This window comes from Artibeus jamaicensis, unplaced genomic scaffold (assembly GCF_021234435.1).
Source record: "Artibeus jamaicensis isolate MK-2021 breed Jamaican fruit bat unplaced genomic scaffold, CSHL_Jam_final contig_490, whole genome shotgun sequence".
Classification (NCBI taxonomy): Eukaryota; Metazoa; Chordata; class Mammalia; order Chiroptera; family Phyllostomidae; genus Artibeus; species Artibeus jamaicensis.
The window spans coordinates 1719664-1742342 of NW_026521861.1; the positions used below are offsets into that span (position 1 = coordinate 1719664).

At 54.6% G+C, this 22679-nt stretch overlaps 2 protein-coding genes across 8 annotated transcripts in view; both read right to left on the minus strand.

The window, feature by feature from the left end:
* Nucleotides 1-18618, minus strand: KCNIP2 (potassium voltage-gated channel interacting protein 2). 5 transcript variants are annotated; one of them, XM_053668609.1, is made up of 10 exons: nt 18268-18618; nt 4707-4802; nt 3815-3868; nt 3055-3179; nt 2548-2617; nt 2298-2368; nt 2066-2173; nt 1792-1896; nt 1599-1661; nt 1-1318 (listed from the first exon to the last, which is right to left on the minus strand). In XM_053668609.1, exons 1-10 carry the CDS (start codon nt 18338-18340, stop codon nt 1271-1273), a joined length of 813 nt encoding a protein of 270 aa, XP_053524584.1. In that variant the 5' UTR covers nt 18341-18618; the 3' UTR covers nt 1-1270. The 5 variants fall into 5 exon arrangements, with proteins under 5 accessions (XP_053524584.1, XP_053524586.1, XP_053524587.1 ...); XM_053668611.1 differs by lacking the exon at nt 3815-3868; XM_053668612.1 differs by lacking the exons at nt 4707-4802; nt 18268-18618 and adding an exon at nt 4216-4670.
* A 1757-nt stretch (nt 18619-20375) lies between these two features.
* ARMH3 (armadillo like helical domain containing 3) overlaps nt 20376-22679 on the minus strand; it is a 181564-nt gene continuing 179260 nt past the window's right edge. For all 3 annotated transcript variants that reach the window (XM_037159420.2, XM_037159422.2, XM_037159421.2), the window contains exon 26: nt 20376-22066. In XM_037159420.2, coding sequence (XP_037015315.1) covers nt 21974-22066 — 93 coding nt within the window. In that variant the 3' untranslated portion in view covers nt 20376-21973. The remainder of the gene's footprint in view (nt 22067-22679) is intronic.

Sequence of the window (22679 nt, forward strand, 5' to 3'; positions counted from 1 at the left end):
TGCATAGCCATTGTGTTTTATTGGATTTGGTGTATTTTTTTATTTTACAAAATATACAGAGGAGCCAAAAATGCAAAGCAGTCGACAGTGTTCTGATGGGAAAGGGAGCTCTCTGGGGGCCCTTCCCCCAGGTCCTGGCTAATGAAGCAAGCAGGTATATTAAGGAGTGACAGCATGGCAGGGGTGCTGCTGATGATGTGGGACTTGGATCCTCTGGTTCCTGCCTTCTAGGTATGTTCAGGGCATCTCTGGGTAGATTGAATAGAGTAAGAGGAGACCCTAGGTGGGAATTGAGGAGGCTATTTGGGGGGTTGGATAAAGCTTGGGTAGATCAAAGATTTTAATGAATATCCCCACACTGGTTCAGATGCTATGCCAGTCCCCCTCCTTCCCTTTTCTTCTAGTGTATTCACTAGATGGTCCCTGACTCACTCCATGCTGGTAGGCTGAGCCTTCAGGGGGTATCAGCCAGGACACCTCCCACCCATACTCCCTTTCGGCCACTACTACCATACAAACAGGAAGGAGGGAGAGGAAAAAAGTCCAGGGAAGAGGCAGACATCAGGACCCCAGGCTTTTCTGGGATACTGAGCATGGAAAATTTGTGGGGCGTTTCCAAGGAGAAAAGGTCTTCTGAAGAGCCTAGAAATTCCTATTTTTACAGCTTGGTGGCAGACCTGTGGAGCTCAGAGTGACAGCTCGGCGTGCCTTAGCTCTCACTGCCAATCCCTAGGCCTTTCTACTCTGAACTCCAGCTCCCTCCTAGGACCCAGGACCTTAACCACTGGCTCAAGCCCAAAATTTCTGCCTTTACATTCTTGTCCCCTCCTACAGAGCTCTCAAAGGCCCTGTTCTGAAAGGGCAATCCATGCCAAGGACAGAGAGGCTTCTCTGAGAAGGGAGTCTTATGGAAAATGTTTATGAGATCCGGGATGGGAAAAGCACCATAGCAGGAGAAATTCTGTCTAGTGTTGTGGTTTCTAGAGTGGGGTAGGAGGTGGAGAACCACTTCATTACTATAGCAGGGGCACCCTCAGCACTGAATGTCAGGCAGGAAGGGGGTGGGAGTTGTTGGGAGTTGGGAACACCCAGCAGATGCACTCTGCCCACTCCCTGGCCCCTTTGGCTCCACTAAATCCAAGGCTCTTGGATTCCTACAGACCCTGGGCAGGGCTAGGATGAGAACAGACCTGGGGAGAGAAGGGTGCAGTCCCACTGGACTAGGGCTAGAGTGTGGTCAACGGACACCTGCCCCCCCTGTTCTGGGGAGCTAGATGACATTGTCAAAGAGCTGCATGGACCTCATGATGTTCTCATCCTGTAGCCATGGTGTGAGAGAGAAAGAAAAAGAGCTTGTCAGAGATGGGGAGAGAGACACTGAGTTATAAATGCGGACAGTCGGAGACAGGGAGAAGCAACGAGGAAGGAGACACCCAGAGAGACCAGAGGTGAGGAATGCCAGGCCTCCCCCAGTTGTGAAGGAGCAGGCTTGGGATGGGGCTGAATTAAGATGATACTCTGCCCAAAGGAGCCTTCTCCTACATCATTGAATTAGACCCTGAGTCCAGACCAGGGAAATGTGGGGCGGGGACCTGTACCTTTTGACAAGACTCAATGAATTCCTCAATGGTCACCACTCCATCCTTGTTCCTGTCCATCTTCTGAGGTTTTAGGGAGGGATAACAGGAGAAATGGCAGGAAAGAGGCAGGTAGAATTCAGGTAAGTTCCCCACTGGACCGCAGCTTCTTCCCTTCACTCCAGGACCCTCCAGCCTACCCCATCCTAAGTACCTGGAAGAAGCTCTCCACATGTTCCCTCGGGGCCTCCTCCCGGAGCGCTGGGTATGTATACTTGCCCATCATGTCATAGATGGACTTCATGATATCAAGCATTTCCTGTTAGGCCAAAAAAGAAGAGAAGCCCTCCTCAGAGCCTATAGCCTCCAAGCCGGGAGGCCCAGGGCCCAGGACAAGTGTCGCCCTTGCTGGTAATGCACACATGAGTCTCATTTCCTTCCTGTGGGCCTCTCAGAGCCCCCTCCAGTTCTTCAGTTGCCCTGCACACCTCCTTGGTGATGCAGCCATCCTTGTTGAGGTCATACAGGTTGAAGGCCCAATTCAGTCTGTCATCTATGGTTCCTCGAAGGATCACTGACAAACCAGCCACAAAGTCCTGGGAAGGAGGCAGGGGGGGAAATATGTCTTCAGATACCTTTCACTCAACCTCCTCTCTGGGTTTGGCTCATGGATCCTGACCCAAAGCCCCAGGCCTCCCTGGCCCATCTTCTCTAGCTCACCTCAAAGCTGACAGAGCCATCGTGATTGGTGTCAAAGGCGTTGAAGAGAAAAGTGGCATATGTGCTGGAGTCTGCAGAACAGTGGGCCAGTGAGCTTGGCTTCCAGACAGCAGAGGACTTCTGACCCCCCCGTGGGGCTCCCCAAACACCGCTTATCACTTGGCATTCCCAGGCCCCCCCTACAACCCTCTCCCCAACTCAGCTTAGAGATGGACAGACAGCTGCTTCCTTTCAGGCATTCGCCCCTCACCTCCTTGAGGAAAGAACTGAGAGTAAATCTGCTTGAAGTTCTCCTCATTGACAATTCCGCTGGGACATTCCTGGGCAGTGGGGAGACCACACTGAGGACACGAGCAAAACCTCCTTCCACATCCCTCCCCCTTCCACGCCCAGAGACTCCCAGAAAGGGACAAAATCTTCATGTCTCCGGGGGGCTCACCATGGAGCTCTTCTGATGGGAGGCCAGACTTCTTCCCAGGGCAAACAAGCAAACAAAAAACCAAACCCACAAAACAACCTGACCATCTACAGGCTCCACCCCTTCTCAAACAGACCAGAACCTCCAGCTAGAAGTTCGGTCTGTTGGTCTGCCGGAGGGTAGTGGGGTGGGGGGTGGAAGAGGGAGAAAGGAATTCTCTCTCCTCCTCCCCTTCTGTCTCATGCCCCAAAGCCAGGCCACCTTTCTGATTGGTCCAGGATAGGCCTCGCCCCTCCTGTCCCACCCCTCTCCCAGTTTGGCCTTGCTTTTTACACTCACGTTCTTGAAGCCCCGGTACAGGACTTGCAACTCTTTGCGAGTGAACTTGGTTTGCTCCTGCAGCTGCTCCAGACCCTCGGGCCGGTGGCACACGGTGGACAGTTCAAACTCATCCTCCACGCTGTCTGTGGGGGTTGGGGGAACGAGGGAGGGGGAGAGGCGCGCCTCAGGCCCAGCCCCCATGACCCCTCTTCAAAATCACTGATCCATACATCCCCCCTATCTCCGATACCAGAGACCAGCCTGCCAGTTCCCTGGACATGAAAGCAGGGAGACAAGACTCTGGTCAACTTCAGTGTCTAAGAGCAGGCCCGACCCAAGGCCAGGCCTGTCTCCAGAGCCAGGGATCTGACCGGGCGCTGGCCCCTGGGCCCTTGGTCCCCCGTAGGAATTAAAGGCCCCAACCCATCTTATCCCGTAAGGGGTTGGAATAGTGAAGACAGGTTCGAGAAGGGGCATCTGAGGATGCGAGCTTCTGGGCCTTCCCAGACCCACTCGGATCTGCCACGTCCAGGTCTTGCCCCGCCCAGATTCCCGCCTTCCAGAGCCATGCTGGAGCCATGCCCCGCCCCGCTCCAGCCAAGCCCCATCTAGACCTCACCCCTGGTCTTCACCTCCCGTAAGCCTTAGCCAAGGCCCCACCCCCGGCCCCATCTCAGTCCCCCGAGCCCCCAACATCCAGTCCCCCAGGCAGATGCCCCCACCCCGTTCTCCCAAAGCCCCCCACCCCGCCCCCGCCCCCACCAGGAGAGTAAGTCACCTGGGTCCAGCGGGCGGGGTCTGTGGGGGCGTAGGGAGGCTGGGGCGGCTAATGCTGAAGGGAGCGCACTGTCACCGAGAAAGCCGAAAGCCCGGCCAACTGCAGACACACACCTTGTCTGTCCCTCCCACTCACTGCAGATCTCACAAACCTGCGTGTTACAATGCACACACCCCAGCCCCGCGCACCAAAGCACACATAAGGAACGAGCACAGGCACACACGAAGTGGACCCCACGCACACCTGCATGCGGCACTCACGCCGGTTCTTTTTCCGAATCTACAACGACACTCTCAACTACAAAACGGGCCTTGATGGCTTGCAAAATGAAGTACGATCCTACGACATGGACAAGGCCCAACTGAGAAAACAGGCCTAGAGACAAAGGGAGGTCACTCAACTGGGAACCAGGCTGCCACTAGAAAATCCGAGTATCCTGGCATCTGGTGGAAGGCGGGCTCCATCCGCATGGGCGACATGCATTTTGACAACCATAACATGCCCAGGGATGGGGCAGGAGGCCAAAGTCGCAGACGCTGACCCAGCTAAGCCACGCAGAGGCGCGCAGACCCGCACAGCCGCCTGGACCAGCCAGCAGCACGCCGGTCATAGCACTAGGCTTGGGCCTCGGCCTTGCCGCCCTGGCCACGCCCGACCACACAGGTCCCGCCCATTTCGCACACTGGTGCCGCCCAAACTGACCGTGTCCCCACACTGTGCCTCCTCTGAGGACTGTAGCTACACCTGCTCACTCTCGCGCTAGCCAGTGCCCACCCAAGGGGGGGGGGGGGACACTCGCCGCGTACGCGTGCCCACACACACAGAGGCCCGCTCCAGTCACACCGTCCCACACGACGGGCCCCGCCCCAGGAAGTACAGGAGCGGCACTTGCTTTCACTGACTGAGGGCAGGGCTTGGGGCCCGCAGCAAGGCAGCAGCTTGAGGAACCGCTGCTTCAGCGCTTTTTTAGTGGGCCCTGGAGGGTGGCCTGGGAAGAGAGAAGACCCCGGGAAGGCACATTAACCCCCACTGCCCCTCTGTCCCCTGTCCCTTTCCCACCATCACAAATTAACCCCAGCTGGGGGCGGGATGTTGGGGGAGGGTTGAAGGGGAATGGCAAAGGTAGCTGGGACCGGGTTCGGGGAGCCCAGTGGGTTTCAGAGGCATGGAAAACCCACGGAGGCAGCGAGGGCACCATGCATAATGGGACCCAGCTGGAGAGAGAGAGGCAGCTCAGGGCAGGTGGCACTGGCTTCAGTGTCTGCTGACCCTGTGCCCTCGCCTCCAGCGCTATGGCTGGACCTCTGAGGGCAATATCTGACCCAAGGGCTGCCCGGGTAGGAACACCTCTCTCACACACACACAGACACACGTGTAGAGTGACACACAGAATGGTAAGCCACAGAGTGATGGATGCCATGCAGTGACAGCTTGATATCCAGTCACTCGCACCCTGTGGCCTAATTAAGCAGGCTTCAATACATGTGTGAGCACACACACACTGACCTAAAACTCCTTAAAGCAAACATACAACTGTGGCCTGGGAACAACATGACACACAAGAGGAACTGCACAGGCCATCCTACACACACAGTGTGATCAAACTACAGGAAAACACGTGATGACCCTGAGGACATCATGACACAACATGTTAATGCCACTCAAGGACCTTATAATATTGTGACACACTCCTCGGTCCCTAGGACAAGTGCCCATTATCATACTGTGACCTACGTGCCCATGCACCCAGACACTAAGGCTGCAGCTCACTGCAGAAGCCCCATTTACCCAGAGAATGCCCACCTTTCTTTCCCAAGGAAGGTACCCATATCTTCCTGCCAGTGGAGCAGGGCTCCCCAGCAGCTAACTCATCTACCCTAAAAAAGTCCCTTCCCAGTCTTTTCCAGTATAGCCTACTCTTTGAAGGTGAAATGACATTGAACTTTGAGGCAATAACGGACCTTAAGATGAATAATGTAGCGTAACGTGAGGCTAGCCGAGCCCCTCCGATCATACTTCCTCTCCTTTCCCCTTGTTTGCACACATGTCCTGTAGCTCTCACTGCACCCTAGGGAGCTCCCCACGTCCATGTGCGTCTGTCTCCTGGCTGCACCCACCTCCAGACTCGGGACAGAGTCCGCAGACACTGAGGCTGGCCTCAGTCCCTTTCTGGAAGGGCCCAATGTTCCCTGTGGTTGTAGGTTACTCAGGGGTCTCCACTCCCACACAGGCCCTGCCCTCCAAACGCAGTCTCCACCCTCAGGATAAGGCCCTGCTCCGGGGAGGTAACTGCTGGAAGTCATCGCCTTCTCCCACTCCAGCTGGTGCTCTCTCCCTCCTCCACAGCAGGAGCTCTGGAGAGGTGGGAGGGAGGCAGTGGGCTGGGTGGGGGATCGATGGCGGCCTGGCCCCTGGCCCAGGGCTCCATTAGCCCAGACTTTGGTTTCCCGAAGCTGAAGCTGTATTGCACCTGGGGCCTCTGGTTCTACATAGAGCTGCCACCAGACTGGGGGGCAGCTCCCCACTTCTTCCAACCTTCTCTTCACACGTCCTCCTTACCTACTCCCAAGACTCAATCTCCTCTAGGCTGCTCTAAAGATAGAAAGAGAAAGGGGCTGTCTTCAGCCTATGGGATGCTGCTGGGTTTCCTGGGTGACCCCTCTTCCCACCAAATAGTCTAAAGGAGATGGTAAGTTAGAGCTCAACTGACTTCCTCCAATCATGATTGGATGAGCCCTGACTGGTGTGGTTCAGGGGAATCCAGTTTGATTCCCAGTCAGGGCAAAGGCCAGGGTTGTGGGCCAGGTCCCCAGTTGGGGGCAACCCAGAGATGTTTCTCTCCTTCTCTTTCTCCCTCTTTCCCCTCTCTCTTAAAAAAAAAGATTATAGGAATCCTAGTTCATCTAGGAGCAATTCCTGCTCCCCACCCCATCCCAACAAATGTAGCAGAGGACAGAGGGTGAGCTAGGAGTCTTCTACTCTCACTCAACACTAGAGCAATTCATGGACCTTCGTCTCGTCCTACCTCCTTTCACATCTTTTAGTTCTTCCCTGCAGCCCCCCGTTGTGGTTCTTGTCTGTTCACCTGTCCCTGGTGGAACTGGGGCACAGCTACGCTATGGAGCTGCACAGTTGGTGTAAAGCTGAGGGAGAAGCCAAAACTCTCTGGGGGAGGCAGACATGTTCCCCTCTCCACCTCCAATATCACACTCTCCCCACTTGAGTGGAGAACTGATTTCCCACTCCCAGAGTCTAGGCCCTGGGGACCGTTCTGCCCTTGGATCCTGAGAGGAAGCGGGCACCTGGGAAGCAGGGTCCCTGATCTGACCTGCTCCTCCCTCCTGCCAGAGTGGGTCTATAAATGTCTCCTTCACAGTGTTCTCACTCCTGTCCCTCCAGAACTCACTGCCCTCCTAAGTCTTGGGTATAGAGCTAGTGATGCTCAGGGAGCTCCGGGAACAGCCACGTACACAAAGCAACACCCATGGGGCAGCCACACACACGCTGTCCCCTCAGGCACAGTCAGAACCACCATCTGACAAAGCCACATATCCTGTCACTGAGACACATTACATTCCTGTCACATACACAGGCTCACAGTCACAAGCTTTGCCCTTTCTCGTCACACACATGGACACACAATCACACCCCCTGCATCTCTCACGTACTGAGTCCACACGCACTCTGTAACCACACCTGCAGGGATGAGGCATGAGAATCCCATACATCTTCCCAGCCACTGTGGGCCCCAGCCCCAAACGGGAGTCCCTAGAAGTCCAGTGGTATCTCGGGATCCCCAGAACCTCCTTCCTCTACTCCAGACACCCCCGCCTATTTCCTGACCTCTCATGTCCCCCAGACTCCCCTCATCTCCACACCCCAGTCCTCCCACACTGCGCCCTCATTGCTTCCCCAAATACCCTGTCCCCTGGTCCTCTATCTCCACCTCCATCAGAGACCTAGTCCCCCAGATTTCTTTCTCACTTCCCCCAGATGCTCCACCCCAGCGTCCCCCCCCACCTCTCCCAGATCCCCTGTTCTCCAAGCACCCCCCTCCCAGAAATACTCCATCCCATCACTAATCTGCTCATCCCTGCTCCCAGTCAGAAGTGAGAGTAGCCCCTCCCCAATGCTGGTGGCGGCTGCCCCTCCAGCCAGCAGCCCAGACCTGCCCAGACACCTGGGTTACCTTCCAAGGAGACAGGCTCAAAGAGCCCAAACTGCTCCAGGACCTTGACAAACAGAGCGAGGACCACAAGCACTGCGACCATTTCCAGCCCTTCCAGGTTCATGGTGGGCCCGGGGCATGGCCCCTACCGCTGAGACTCACACAGGCCCGCCTGGCCCTTGGGCTCCCCAGCGTGAGTAGGACCGCCCGCAGCCTCCCTCCCCTTCCCCCTCCCTGGATCTCCTCCCTCTCCCCACTTCTCTCACCCCGCCCCTGCCCCGCTCACCTCCCAGCCACAACCTCCCAGCCACAGCCTCTTCCTCTTCACAGGCCACCTCAGCCTCGGGTCTGGCATCTCCTTGGGAGCTTTTGGTGTGAAGGATTTGGGCCAGGACAGGCCAGGCCAGAGGAGGGAGGCAGTGACCTGCCTCTGTCCCTGAGGACACTTCCCCCAGACACCCTGTGGCTACTCTGTGCCCAAGGGAGGAGGCAGAGGGAGGAGCCGTGCTCAGGGAGAAGGCAGGGAAGGGCAGGGTGTGTGAGAAACGATGAGCTGCACACACATAAGTGATAGATGTGGGGGTCCGAATATCTCAGGGGAGTCTGGGTGTTTTCTTGCATGTATATTCCTGGGTTTGTCTGTATGGACAATGCGTGCCTATGTGTTTGCACATGATTGTGCGCCTGTCTATTGGGTGTGTGTTTGTGTTTAGGAGATGTGACCGGGCTGCCTATGGTGTGTGTGTGAGAGTGCATTGGAATATTTCTGAGTGTGTATGGGGTATGAGGAGTCCGTGTTTCAGGAGGATTGTGGGATGTGGGTCTGCAGACTGGGAGATGATACGGATGCGCCCTATAATTAGGTGCGCGGGTCCATGGTGGTTGTGTAATTGTATCTGCATGGAACTGGATGAGAATATAATAGAGGAGAAGGCAGTGACCTCTCCCGTCGGGAGGACACCATCAACATCGATTGTGGTTGCCATAGAGACTATGAGGGGGGAAGCACCCTCTTCCCACAGGCCACAGACAAGGAAACTGAGGCCCAAGGAGGGAGAATTAGGTCCAATAGCCTAAGCAGGAAAAAGGCTACTTAGCCCTAGCACGGCTCCATGGGGAGGAGACTTATTTTGGCTGCCTTTGTGACCAAGAGACTCCAGCACCTTGGGAGAGGAGGAGGGACTGTCCTCTGCCCTCCCCCCTGGCTGGGGCCTCACCCAGGAGCTGCCAAAGCCCTGCCGCTCCTAGGGAACCATTATTGAGCAGACGGAGAGGCCCAGGGTGGAAGGGAAATCTGAACCCTCTAAGGGCGCCACACCCCACCCCCACCTCCTGGAACATGCCTGGAGCCCCTCCTCCATCCAGCTCCTTCCTGGTAAGTGGTGCTGGTGAGTGGCAGGGGTGGGAGAGGCCTGCAGAGCCAGTGAGCCAGGAGACTAGAGCTGCCGGGTTACAGCACAGCTGACCAACGCTGACCAACGCTGACCAACACTGACCGAGCACTCAGTGCGTATGAGATAGAGTACTTTGTGCTTAACACGTTATTATGTTGAATTTTCACAATAAACCTGTGAAAATGGTACTGTTATCCCCAATTACAGATGGTGAAACTAAGGCAAAAGGAGGTCACATCAGTAAGTATCAGAGCCTTGATTTTAAACCAGTCTGGCTGTGAGCCCACTGTGCTCTAAACCAGCGCACCACACTGGCTCCCGTCTTAGCTTGCCCATCCAGGAGGCTCAGTTTAGGGGGATGGACCCCGGAGGAAGCCCTCCTTCCCGGTCCAGCTCTGGGGTGAGTGTGTCTGAGCCCCAGTTGTGGGGTTGGGGTTGGGGCTGGGTGGCCGCTGCTTCATCTGAGATTCACTGATCTGTATTTCTACAGACCACCACTGGGGCTTAGGCATCCGTTTCATACCTATCTTACCTCTTTACTTCCCCCACTCGACAACCCTGGAAGGGGCTCGAAGGAGGACTGGGAGGGAGGGCAGCCTCAGGCAGGCCCGATCCTCTGCTTCCCCTCCTCCGCTCCCCCAAGAAGAAGTCAACTCAGGGACTGCTTCTGGATTCTCCCACTTCGGAGATTACTGACTGACAAGTGATACCAGCAAATTGTTCCTGTCAGGGTTCCAATTCCGCACCTAGCGTTTAATACCTTTCCCCTTCCCTCATCAGCAGGCCCCCCCCTTTTTTTTTCCAGCCAGTTTATCTTCCTCATTGTCCAGCTATGTCTGTGCCTCTGCTCTTGCGAGTCCCTCTGCCGGGAATACTCTCCCTTCTGCTTTCCTTCTATACCACAGCTTTTGTCTACCCTTTGGAGGCATCTTAAATCCCATCCCTTCAGAGCCTCCAGCCCCCCGCGGGCTCTAGGTGCCTGAATTTCTACTGAAATTAATGTCAGGCTCTCAATACTCAACACCTAATTCTGTAATATTATTAGTGGGAACAACGAAAGGAGGCAGCTTAGCATGCTAGGTAATGACATGGACCCATGTGCTGGATTCCCTGGGTTCAAATCTCAGCCTTGCCTCTTAATTTTAAGCTGCAATTGAATGGGCACGTTCTTAACCCCTGTGTGCCTGAGTTGTTCCTCTCATACGGGTGCTGGGAGGAGTAAATGAATTAGTGCATGGAAAGCTGACGGAATAACTCCTGGCCCAGAGTAAATGCTAAAATGTTTGTGACTGAAAGGGCAAAGCCAGCCCCACTTGCTATGGTGGCCCCACCTGCCTAGCAGGCCTGTGACCTTCTTAAACATGATGCTGTTTTACCCTTCTGAGCTTGTCCCCAGGACTGGGAATTACTGGAAGCAAGAACAGAACTAACTGGCTCCCTACAGCCACAGGCAGAAGACAACATTGGAACAAACTGCAGCCTCAAGTTACAGCGCCCCCAACAGCCCAGGGGCCAAATGGCAACCCCACCTATTTGGTTTTGGGTTTTTTTTTTAGATTTTTATTTATTTTTAGAGAAGGGAAAGGAAGGATAAAGGGAAAGAAACATCCATGTGTGGTTGCCTCTCACGTGCCCCTTACTGGGGACCTGGCCTGCAACCCAGGCATGCGCCCTGACTAGGAATCGAACTGGTGATCCTTTGGTTTACAGGGGGCACTCAATCCACTGAGCTACACCAGCCAGGGCCTCCACCCTTTTTTAATCCAATTATAATCCAATAAAAGCTCAAAGCCCCCACCCCTCGAGGCTGGTTTATTTCTCCACATCATCCCCCTCTCCTTTCTTGGAGAGTGAAAAAAACTTCATTCTCTACACTTTCTTCTCTTCGTGAACTCTTTCACGGCCCGCATCACCAAACTACCTTAACAGTGACCATTATTAATAACATGCCACGCCCTCCTCACACTTCCAGAGCACTGAACAATTCCCAGACATTTCCACAGACATTGCTCTGTCAGTGGCTCCCCATGGCGACCCCACGAGGTAGGCAGAGTGACTCATGTTGTATCCATTTTACTGATGAAATAAACAAGGACCAGAGAGACGAGGGACTTGCTCATAGTTGAATGATGCAGATTTGAATCCAGATATTTCTGGATCAATCCTGCTTCCTCAACTAGTTCCAAGTTCCTAGAGGGCCAGGCTGGTAAAAAATTGGACATGTACAGATTGAACGCCAGGCTCTGCGCTGGTGCCTGTGGAACAAAGGGGAACCCAACGGGGCTTGGCTCCCACTGGGCAGGGAGTCCTCCCACTGGGGGAACTACAAGCCACCTATTCATTCAAAAAGTACTTGCTGCTTGCCCACCACTTGGTAGGAACTGTTTGTTTCTAGGCAAGGCATTAAATGAACTGTAGTAAAAACTTTCTAAGTGGGAGGCCTTTCTAAGTTGGAGAGAGTATTTTTTGAACTGACTCTTATTAAAGGGTGGCCAAAATGTCACCAGGCCACCTTAATAATGGGGTCAATATTTATTGAGCATATTTTGTGTCCTGGATACTTTACATACATTACCTCAGCTAGTCATCAAACCAGATAGGTAGGGTCTATTATTCCAGTGTTTACGGCTGATACAGTCACAGTGAGTAGTAATTACTGGAAGTAATTACTGGAAATTACTGGAAGCAAGAACAGAACTAACTGGCTCCCTACAGCCACAGGCGGAAGACAACATTGGAACAAACTGCAGTCTCAAGTTACAGCGCCCCCAACAGCCCAGGAGCCAAATGGCAACCCCACCTGTTCTGCCAATGAAGAAACTGAGGCTCAGAGAAGTGATTTTCCCAAGAATGCACAGATGCTAAGGGATGGATCAAAACTTGAACCAGAACCAATCATCTGCCAACTCCTTCAAGCTGTCTCTCGAATGGATGTGGGTGTGTCAAGAAATCCTGCTGGTGCCCTGACTGGCACGGCTCAGTGGATTGAGTGCCAGCCTGCGAACCAAGAGGTCACTGGTTCGATTCCATCAGGGCACATGCTTGGGTTGTGGGCCAGGTCCCCAGCTGGGGACATGCAAGAGGCAACTGATTGATGTTTCTTGTGCACATCGATGTTTTTCTTCCTCTCTTTCTCTCTCCCTTCCCCTCTGTCTGAAAATAAATAAATAAAATCTTAAAAAAGAAAAAGAAGAAATCCTGGGGGTGACTGTGACTCAGCCACCCAGAGGAGCTACACATGATAAGAGCAAAAGGGTCAGATTCCACGGAGCCTTGAATGCCAACCTCCCCCATTGGAAGAGGCAGCACGGTAGCATCTCCCTGATTTCAGATGCTGATTCGCAGATGGACAGATTGACAACCTTGCAGCCAGTTGCCCTGTCCCTGACCCTACACTTCCATCTCTCTCTCCTCCTCTCAACCTTCAGAGACCTTGGCCCAGCCGCACAGGGACTCAACATCCTAAATCACCAGGCTGCTAGTGGGAGGGTCTGTCAGAAGTAAAAGAGGAAGTTGTTTTCCAAGTTCTCCCTTCTCCCCACTCAGCATCCTCTCGAGTCTCAGGGCCCTGTGAGAAACGTGCCCGCATCTGTCCTCCCAAGTACTCCTGTGCCACTTAGCTCTTTACTCAAAGGAGTGAAGTCTTAATGGAAACACACCAGGCAGAGTGAGGGCTCAAGGGAAAACTTCCTTTTTTTTTCAGATTTTATTTCTCTTGAGAGAAAGGGAAAGGAAGGAGAAAAACAACAATTAGCTACCTCTCACAACCCAGGTTGTGCTCTTGGGAACTGTGGAACTGGTCCACAACCCACGCATGTGCCCTGACTGGGAATCGAACCGGCAACCTTTGGGTTCACAGGCTGGAGCTCAATCTACTGTGCCACACCAGCCAGGGCAGGGGAAAACTTTCTTGAAGCATTAGGTGGGCCCTCCCTGGGTCTCAAATCTCACCAGAGATACTCCTATCATTTAGTCATTCAAACCTTATGGGGGGCCCACCCGCCCTATGTAACTGTCCCACTTTTCCATCTATCCTCGTTCCCTGAGTGAAGATCCCAGCCAGTGAAGACCCCAAAGCCCTTCTCTCAGTCCCTCAGCCTTACTGTACCCCAGCCAGGACAGAAGACACAGCAGCCCCCAGCTGTATCAGGTGATTAATGAACTCCCTGGGCCTTTGGGCTATTTTGGGGCCTGGAAGTCATGCCTGCTATGATTGAGAGTGGGCCCCGCCTGGCTCTGGCCATCTGTCACTGGAGACAGGCCCAAGCAGTGGGCTTGGGGGACGCATGCTCCCCAAGCAACTTCTAAGCATGACTCTGTCTCAGCCTCATCTCCCCTCCTTCTGGAGAGGCCTGTCTCTACTCCAGGAGCTCAAGTGGAGTGGATCCCATGGAGAGTCAGAGAACTACAGCTCCCAGAATGCCAGGGGGCTAGGCTGTTTTGGTCTCCTCAGGCCAGGTGGGGAGGTGATGCTGGGTTCTGCGGTCCTGCCCAGGCAGCCCGAAGGAAACCCAAGTGGAGGTGCGCACAAGTCTCAGCAGTGCCAGGATACGACACCCGTAACCCCCATATAAATTCCACAAATCCCACACAAAACTACAGCCTTGTGAAGGCTACACAACTTAGTGTGAGGCAGGAACCCCCAACTCAACTCTAAAGCACAAAACTCTAGGTACCTGCAGCTTCACTGTCACTGAATCCCAGGGATACGCAAAGCTAGGGATACACAGCCCCAGTGTTCGCAACCCCAGTGACGCATGCACAGCCCCCATAGGACAGACTCCTAGAGGCAGACAAAATGGTGACACACACTCCTCACGCCACATAAGTCTATCCATCCCATCATGCATGAGCTCACTAGCTGAGTGCATGTTGATCCAGTCCTACCTCTCCAGTCTTCTTAAGACCCCAATAAACTGAACAACTCAATCAAGGGCTGTGCCTTTCCCCTGCTCTGCTGCAAGCTCCCTTCTTTTATCCCTGTGAGGGGCTTTGCCTCTTACACCCGCTACCAGAGGCCCCCTCCCTGCCATCAGTGAGAAGCCCTGCACGCTCCTCCACCGTTGTGGGGGACCATGATGCCCCCCTCTCCTTTCCTCCTTGATGACCCCCTACCTCCTCCACCTTCTCTGTAAGGAATCCTGTCCCGAGCTCCACTTCTGTCAGGGGTATTTCCCTTTAAATCTTTTCTTTGAGAGATTCTGCTCCCTCAGTGTTTGAGGGGCCCTTTCCCTTCCCTCCTTTGTAAGTTCCCTATCCCACTTTGCTCATTTTTTGAGGGGTCCATCCCCTTCCTCCCTTCCTCATACCTGGCGACAGCGACCCAGTCACCAGCTGGTAGAGGGATCGCGCTGCCTGCCCCAATGGGCTCCGGCACCTGCGGGGGCAACGGTTCATGGTTCCGCTGGGAGCACAGTGGCCAAGCTCCGCCCCCAAGTCCCCGGGTGGTCGGGTCTCCGCTGCACCCGAGTGGGCCCTGCGAGGGCTGCGCTGGAGGGCGGGGCCAGCAGGACCAGGACCTCAGACAGCAGAGCCCCGACCTGCTCCAGGTCTTCTCCAGGCCGCACGAGGGGAACTCGCCCCGGCCCCAGCATCTACAGCACCGGACCCCAAAGTTCCTAGACTGAGGCTGAAGTGGAGGCGGGGGTGGGGGTAGAGGGGGGCGCAGCACAGACTTCCTCATAGTCTTCTTTGGGAATATTTTCCGGATTTCTGGTGGGGAAGGGAGGCACCTACGGGTTTTGAAAAAGGACTTGCGAGGTGGGGGGAGAGTTAACCTTATCTTTTATTGCCCCTCTTCAGACACTCCTTTTCCTATCACACCTCCCTCTTCCCATTTTGGCGGAGATAAGGAGGGGTAGGAGGACAGTTGTCATGGCAACTTCCCACACTTCCATAATTCCTGGACCAATGGGAGAGAGAGCAGAAAGGAGGAGGAGGAACTGACCAGTGTACTGGGGTGACAAAAAAGGGCAACAGGGATGTGACCCCACTGGTCTGTCTCCTGGCTCCCAACCCCTTTTTCATAGCTGTTCCTGTTTTGTGTCCTTTTGTTGTCCAGGCGATTCACAGACTTTCCCCATCATGTGTTGACTGCCAGCCAAATGCATCAGAAGCCCCCCTCTCCTCTGTCCCCACCCTGACCCCTTTCCCAGATTCATCCCCATCTGGCTTTACCCAAAGTAAACCTCTTCAAGGATGCACTAATGTCTTCACACTCTGGGACAGCCTACAGAAGGGGCATAGTTCCACTCCTCTGACTGGGATTCCCCCCCCCCTTTTTTTTTTTTTTGCTAAAATAGCTCGCATTTATGAAGTGAAAGTCATTTCCGAACTCCATGCAAATCTTGCCCCTTGATTTGGTGACCCCTCTTCTGATTCAGCTCCACAAGCTGACTATGACCACACGGGGGCGCCCCAGTCCAGGGAACGATATTTATGGCCAGAAGAACTCTGACTCCGGAGATACCAGACCCAGGGACCAGAGCTCAGGCCTTAGCCAGCCTGGTCCCAATTCTCTCCCCATCTTCTCTAGTCCTATCTTTTCTTACAGCTGAGAAAGGCCTGCCGCTAACTTTTCCCACCTCGCTGCACTGCCTAGTAGCCCTGCCCGGCAGGTAAGACTAGAGGGGTTAGATGCGGGGCAGGGTGGCTCTTGGACTTTCTCCTCCCCTAAAGTCGTCTCCGTCTGCACAGGGACGATACTTTGGGAAATTAGATGGCCCCGTTGCACCTCCTGCCAGCCCGTTGTTCAGCACCGCGGACAACGACTCCCTCTCCGGCTTCTTTACACTCAGGCGTTGTCTCCAAGCACACAGCGCTTTAATTCAGGGGGTATCCCGCCCCCATTTGGGACTGCTGTTAAGATAACCCTCCTTCAAAAAGAGAGCTCCTGGGAATCCTATTTCTTATTTCCAAGTCCCGTGTAGAGCTATCTACAGAACGGATGCTTATGACATGAAACACCATTGCCAACATTTGACCTTTCTATTTCCCTTGGTAGTAGGTAGGTAGGCAGGCAGGAAGTAGCATTCCCCATTTTACAGAAAAAAGTGAGGCCCAAAGACAGCAAAAGTCGTACATAGCTAGTACTCACACTTCCATCCCTGCACCTTCTAATACAAGTGCTTCCTCACCTTCTTCACCCAATCAATCTCTGATTCAAACAGCCACGTGGAGGGGGGATGAGTCCCTTAAAGGGGAGACTCAATTAAAGCGGGAGGCAAACACTGACTAATGTGGTGCTAATGAGGGCCCTGGGGGCCCTTACTGCTCTCAAGGACCCAGAGGTGGTGAGAACAGTTCAAAGCAGAGCCAGACGGCTGGGCCTTCAGATTCCATCCAGGTCTCGGGCACATCTAGGACACATGTGGGGCCTGCCCAAGAGGAAGGGCTTCCCTTTCTGGGAATCGTGGCACAGGGATGAGGACCTCCGCAGGGTCGGTGAGTCAGGGAGACACTGTCCGAAGGCATTCCATTCTGGCTCTTATACCCATCCCCAAGTCTTAACCTCGCTCCCCTAGGCACAGACAAGGATCACCTCCTTCCACCTCCCAGCTGGTGCAAACACAGGGGAGAATCTACCCCTTCCCATTCTCTGTTGCAGTTCTTGGGCAGGCTGCACGATAAAAGACAGAAACACACATACGTGGAAATGTACACAAGTGTCACCCCCACACACACATGGATCTGCCTACCGAACCCAGTGACGTGCACGGGCACAGAAGTACTGGTCTCACAGCTCCCCCAGTGTGGGAGAGTGGATGTCTGGGCAGCAGAGGGGTTTGGGGGACAGTTACAAGGGGATGCCACAAGGCACCTTCCAAGCCTCAAGCTGCTATCCCTGGGTCGGGAGAAGAGGCAAGAGGATGTGTTTTCCTTTGGGTTTGGGTGAAGTTCGGGTACGGCTGTTGGGTGTTGAAGGAACTTCTGTGGTAAGAATGATCTCTGAGTACTTTATGGGGGGAGGGCCTGACCCAGCATTAACCAAAGCTCCCAGGTAGGAGCCAGGTGCTGCTCCCAGGAGCCAGGCCACACACCTGGACATCTGAGTCCCTGTTTGGGTCCACCTGGGCTATTTGTAGAAAACATGGGGTAAGCAGCAGTGTGTACTAAAGATCCCCTTCTGCACCAGGAAGCCAGAGAAACAGCTAGCTTAAGACACATCACTGACACTCACAGAGCCCCACTGAAGATACCACATGAAAGTACACAATCAGCATCAAAACACCAATATAACCAGCATAGTCTCACAATCACAAAACACAATGCAACCCGCCTCCACAAACACTTGCCCCACGAGTTCACAAAGTCTTACAAAGAGACATACCACCATGAAGTGAAGCCCTGACACATTCCTGCAGACACGTACCACTTCACACTGAAGCACATACTCAAAGCACAGAGTTGCACATAGAACAGAAACATATGGTCAAACAACTTCATTAGTACAACCAGGGCACTACACAACTTGCTCCATCTGACAAGATCACACGACTGCACAGCCACATACAATCGCACTCACCCTGGCCGTCACCAAGCCCAGGGCACATGGCAACCAGCTGTGGGAGGCGCACACACATATATACACAGACAGACAAAGAATGACAGGCGCTCGCTCACGTATCACCTCCCACCACAACCCTCCCTGCCTTGTGTCACACGGGCCCACACCTGCTGCCTCTCCCCACCTGCCCACCTGCTCTCCCCACCCTGTTACCCCACCTTGGGACCCAAGGCTTTAAACCCCAGTGCCCTGGGGCCCAGAACAGCCAGAGGGTGTCTGGGAATGGGACAGAGTGAGGGTAAGGGCTTGGCAGGGGGTAGAGGCATGAGAGTCTGGGGGGAATGGAATCTACCCTCCCTCCAGCGACCCCCATCCACCGACTCACCGGTGAGCTGGTCATAGGATCCGTCCAGGTCTCGGGAATCGGACAAACTCTCTTTGCGACCCTGGCCCCGCATGGCCCCCGGCGACCCCCTCCCGTCCCGCCTGGGCCTTGGGAGGGGGCGCCGGGTGGCCAGGGTAGGACGCTCACACGGCGCCCTCTGGCGGGTAGCAAACGGAGGGGCTGGGGGCCAGGAGAGTCCCGACTGGGGTGAAGAGTCTGGGGACTTGGATAGGTCTAAGGCCCACCCGGGGGTCCTGAGACAAGAGAGGAAAGGAGCCTTGGGCAGTAGGTGAGCGCAGAGCCGGAGGCAGAGCGGAGCTGAGCAGAGCCCGAGCCGAGCCGCCTCTCTCCTCCCGCCCCCTCCCCGCGGCTGTCATCGCTGCCTCCCCCCTTTGGCGCTGCCGGGATTGGCTCCCCCTACCCCCGCCCCCTCCTCTTTGCAGCTCGGAGGAGGCACCCGGTGAAAGGGTGAGCTGGGAAGTGCGGGGATGGAGACAGGCTCTCCAGCAACACTATCCCCTAAACCTGAAGCCACGGGCCTTGGGGGTGGAGGAGAAAGCAGGGCCAAAAAGGCCCCACTATGAGGAAACCCCGCCCCCAATTCTCAGGCCCTCTTTCCCCACCGCCAGCACCGGTCAGGGGAAGTCTCGTCAGGGTCTCCGGTTAGTCAGTCTCTCTGCAGCCCCAATTTTTCTGTCGTTCTCTGTGGTGGGTCTCTGTGCCCTCCACCGCCAGTGCCCACCCTGCTTGAAGGGGCCTAGAGATGCAGAAGAGGGGTCAACTTGGCCTCTAATGCAGGCTTAGCTCAGGCAATTGGACCGTGATTCTTTCCTCTGAGAAATACCCCAACCCTCACCCACCCCAGGACCCCTATTCATTCATTCTCAGGGGATCTTCTTTCCTGATCTGATGACTGCCCCCCGCTGGCCAACTAGGGAGAATGGGGAAAGAAAGTCAAACATCAGTTTCTCAAGACTTTCTTGCTCTTTGTTTCTTTCAATTTTCCTGGCCCCCTCTCAGTCACCTGCTCTGACCTGGATTCCTTCTGTTTTCCTTAAGATTTGCGGTGATGTGGTGTGGGGGGTACTGAGGGTTTGGGGATCCAGGCAAGGATCCACAGTGGGGAACGTATGCTTGTGTTACGAGTCCCATTCCCTTAAATGAGCTCCTTTTCTGAAGCCCGAGGCTAGCTGGAGCTGGCTTTCTGGAGCTGGCTACCCCCAGCTCCCAGCAACAGCTGGCTGCTTAATGGCTGTGCCTTCTCTTCTGACCTTCCCCAGGATGCTGCCTGGGCTCCTAGCCCAGGCCCCCCAATGCACCAGAGAGCCCGCAACACCCCAGAGAGGACAGAGGCGGGGCAGTGTCTGGGGGGTCTGGGTGCATGGCGGCAGTGTTCCAGGAATTCCTGCGAGCCTCATGGCTCCTTTGGAGGAGTGACCCGTTGAGACTCAAAGTTTCAGCTAAAATGACCCCAACACATTGAACTTCAACTGAATTTAATTTCCAAGTATTTGATTCCGTTAACTGGGCCTAAATTATGGTCGGGCATAAGAAGGGGACAGGCAGCCAAAAGGCTGTCTTTGGGAGCAGGGTCCTGCTCCTAGCTCTCCCCTGGCTCTGCAGGGTCCTGCACAGACCTGACACAGACGAGGGGGGGAGGACAGAGCACGGCAGCTCCTTTTGGGGTTTGACTCTAGAATAGGATGGGACTCCTGTTTAGAGTCCTTAGAATAAGATGGGCCAGAGATGCGTGGGCCTTTACGATGGAATCCTTTGTTTATTACCGCATGCCCTTGACCTGCCCTAATGCACATTGTAGGAAAGACTGGCAGGAATCCATGAGCTGCCCAAATGGGCTGCTGTCCTCAATACCAAGTTTGGAGATAAGGGAACTGTCTTCTCCCTCCTTCCACCCAGAAGGCATGGGAGGCTACACCTCCGAACTGAATTTGCTTCCTCTGCAGCCAGGAGAGTCTGTAAGGATGGCAGGGGGGCCTAGTCAGATGGCACCGGCACCTGGAAGATTACTTTAACTTTGTGTTTGGGAAGTGAGTTTTGGGTAAGAGATTAAGAAGAGGAAGAAAAAAAAAAAGACACTAAAAAGACTGTCCCATACAAATCAATTTTTAATAATTTCAGCTTGCCAACAGCTTCCAGCTCCTCCAGGGTTTACCACTGTGGAAAACACTAAGTGCCCCGGGTTGAGCTGTCTGTCTAGTGACCAGAGGTGACCCAGCTGCTGATCTCTTGAGAATCTACCTCCTTCCTTGGCAGCATGTTGGTGGAGCCTCTGGTCCTAGAGCATGTCCGCTCCACGTCGGAGCCAAAGCTCTGGTTCCAAAGCAGGGCAAGTACCCCTCCCCTGAAGTTTCAGTGAACAGCAACCAAGAAGGTCCCGGGCTTGCGCTCACTGCTGGATTTCTGCACTTCCTCCACACTCCTCCTCCCTGCCATCCTGAGGCTTTAGAAAGTGTTTCAGAAAGGGGGGATCTCAGAGCAGCAGCGACCTAGGAGGCAGCGGTAGGTAGCTGCCTACAGCAGTCCAGAGACTGTCCAGAGGAATCACAGGCCAACTTCTCAAAAGTCAGGAGACTTGCCCGTGGCTCCACCCAGAAAACAGGTAGACAAAATGGCCTCTCCAGGATGCTCACCTGGCCTCTGGTACACGAGGGTAGACGAGGGTGCTCTGCCCCCAGCAGGTTCTCTCCCTCCCAGGCACCAAACCACAGCAGGAACAGATTCCTCCCCAGAGGAAATTCTCAGGCAGGCTGGATGTAAACAACAGCCGGGTGAGGGGGTGGAACTCTGGAGGGGAGCTCAGCAGAGGCAGGAGAGGCTCCCAGAGGAGGGGGTGGCTAGGGAGGTGGGAAAGCTGCTGGAAAGGGAACCAGCAAAGTAGGCACCTGAGGGTTCCAGAAAACCTGTCAATGTTTACTTCACACCCCCCCCAAGACAGTCTAAACCAGATTAAAAGTGAAAAGCTCAAGTTGTGGCCCTACAGTGCTGACGAGCCAATGGGTTGGAGGGTAGGGGAAAGCGAACAGGTACTCCTGGTACCAAGAATCAAATCCAGAAAGTGGTGACGGGACAGCCCAGCACTGGATGGCTTCTAATCTTCAGTCTCCCAGAGAAGTCAGCTCTGGGTTTAGAAAACAGAAAACAGGTACTCCGTTCCTACCCTGCCCGAAGCCTGAGCTAAGAATCCGAACGACTGGACAGAGGGCCAGCAGGGGCGGGGGCGGGGGCAGATTTCAAGCCCAGCTCGGCCCCAGGCCAGAAGAAGCAGAATTAGCTCCACCTGGATCTGAGAGCTGTCAGTTTTCAGAAGCCTAGGAGAGCCATGGATCCTCAAGGTGCTGGCATCACCCGAAGGCTTGCCCCAAGAGCGCCTGGAAATCGGTTAGTAGCCACAACTTGTAATCTGAATTGGAAATGTGAGGGGATGTCCAGGGAGCCCCCTGGCCCCTGGACATGCCCTACATTCTCGAAGGCTTCTCTCTGTGCCCACCCATCCCTCCCCAATTACCCCCAGCTTGCCCCTCCTGGCACCTGCTGTCTAAGCTCCACTGAAGTGCAGCCTTCACCAAGAGAACTCGGTGTCTGTGTTGTTCTCCAACCTTGGGGACAGCCCCTCTCCCCTATGCCCCCTCCAGCCCCGCAGTCTCATGGATAAGGGCGGACAGTGGCTGCTCAGGCTGGCAGGGCCTCAGGAGATAGTGGAGAACTCCTTGAGCAGGACTTCCTGGCTGAGTGTGTGGAAGGCCAGGTTTCTCCGCACGTTGGTGCTAATGGATCGAACCTGGGAAGGGGTGGGGGAAGGTAGGAGGACACAGGCAAAGAGAAAAGAGGAGAGCGTCATTACAAACAGTAGAGGGCAGTGCCTAAGGCAAGAGCATGAGTCAGTGCTAGAAGTTTCTCTTAGGAAATGAACCCTCAACAGCTATCACCCCTGTAGACAAATAAGCAAACAGTTCCGTTTGCTGATAGTGGGAAGAAGAGAGATTGAGAGACCAAAACTCTTCAGTACGGAGAAGAGGATCTGAGCACCTGACAAGACAGGAGCAAGCAGACAGGGAAGGGGGGCAGGGCAGGCCTTTGTCGGGGCCTCTGCCACGCAGAAGGATGACTGGCCTGGCCAGTGGTCTAGTGGAGGAGAAACTGACGCTACTAGACTCCAGCTCTGGAGTACCGCCCTTTGGATGTTTCTGGTCTCCTTACTCTCCCTTTGTATTTATCAACTTTTGGGTGGTTGGGAAGAAAGTCTGGAGGTGCAGCCCGTGTCTGGCATAGATGGCAGGAGTATGAGCCAAGGAGGCTAAGGACCAGGATCAGGTCATACAGCTAGTGAGTCCAGGCCTGGGGCAGGACCCAGGTTTCTCAACTCCTGGTGCAGCCCTCTTTCCATACCACAA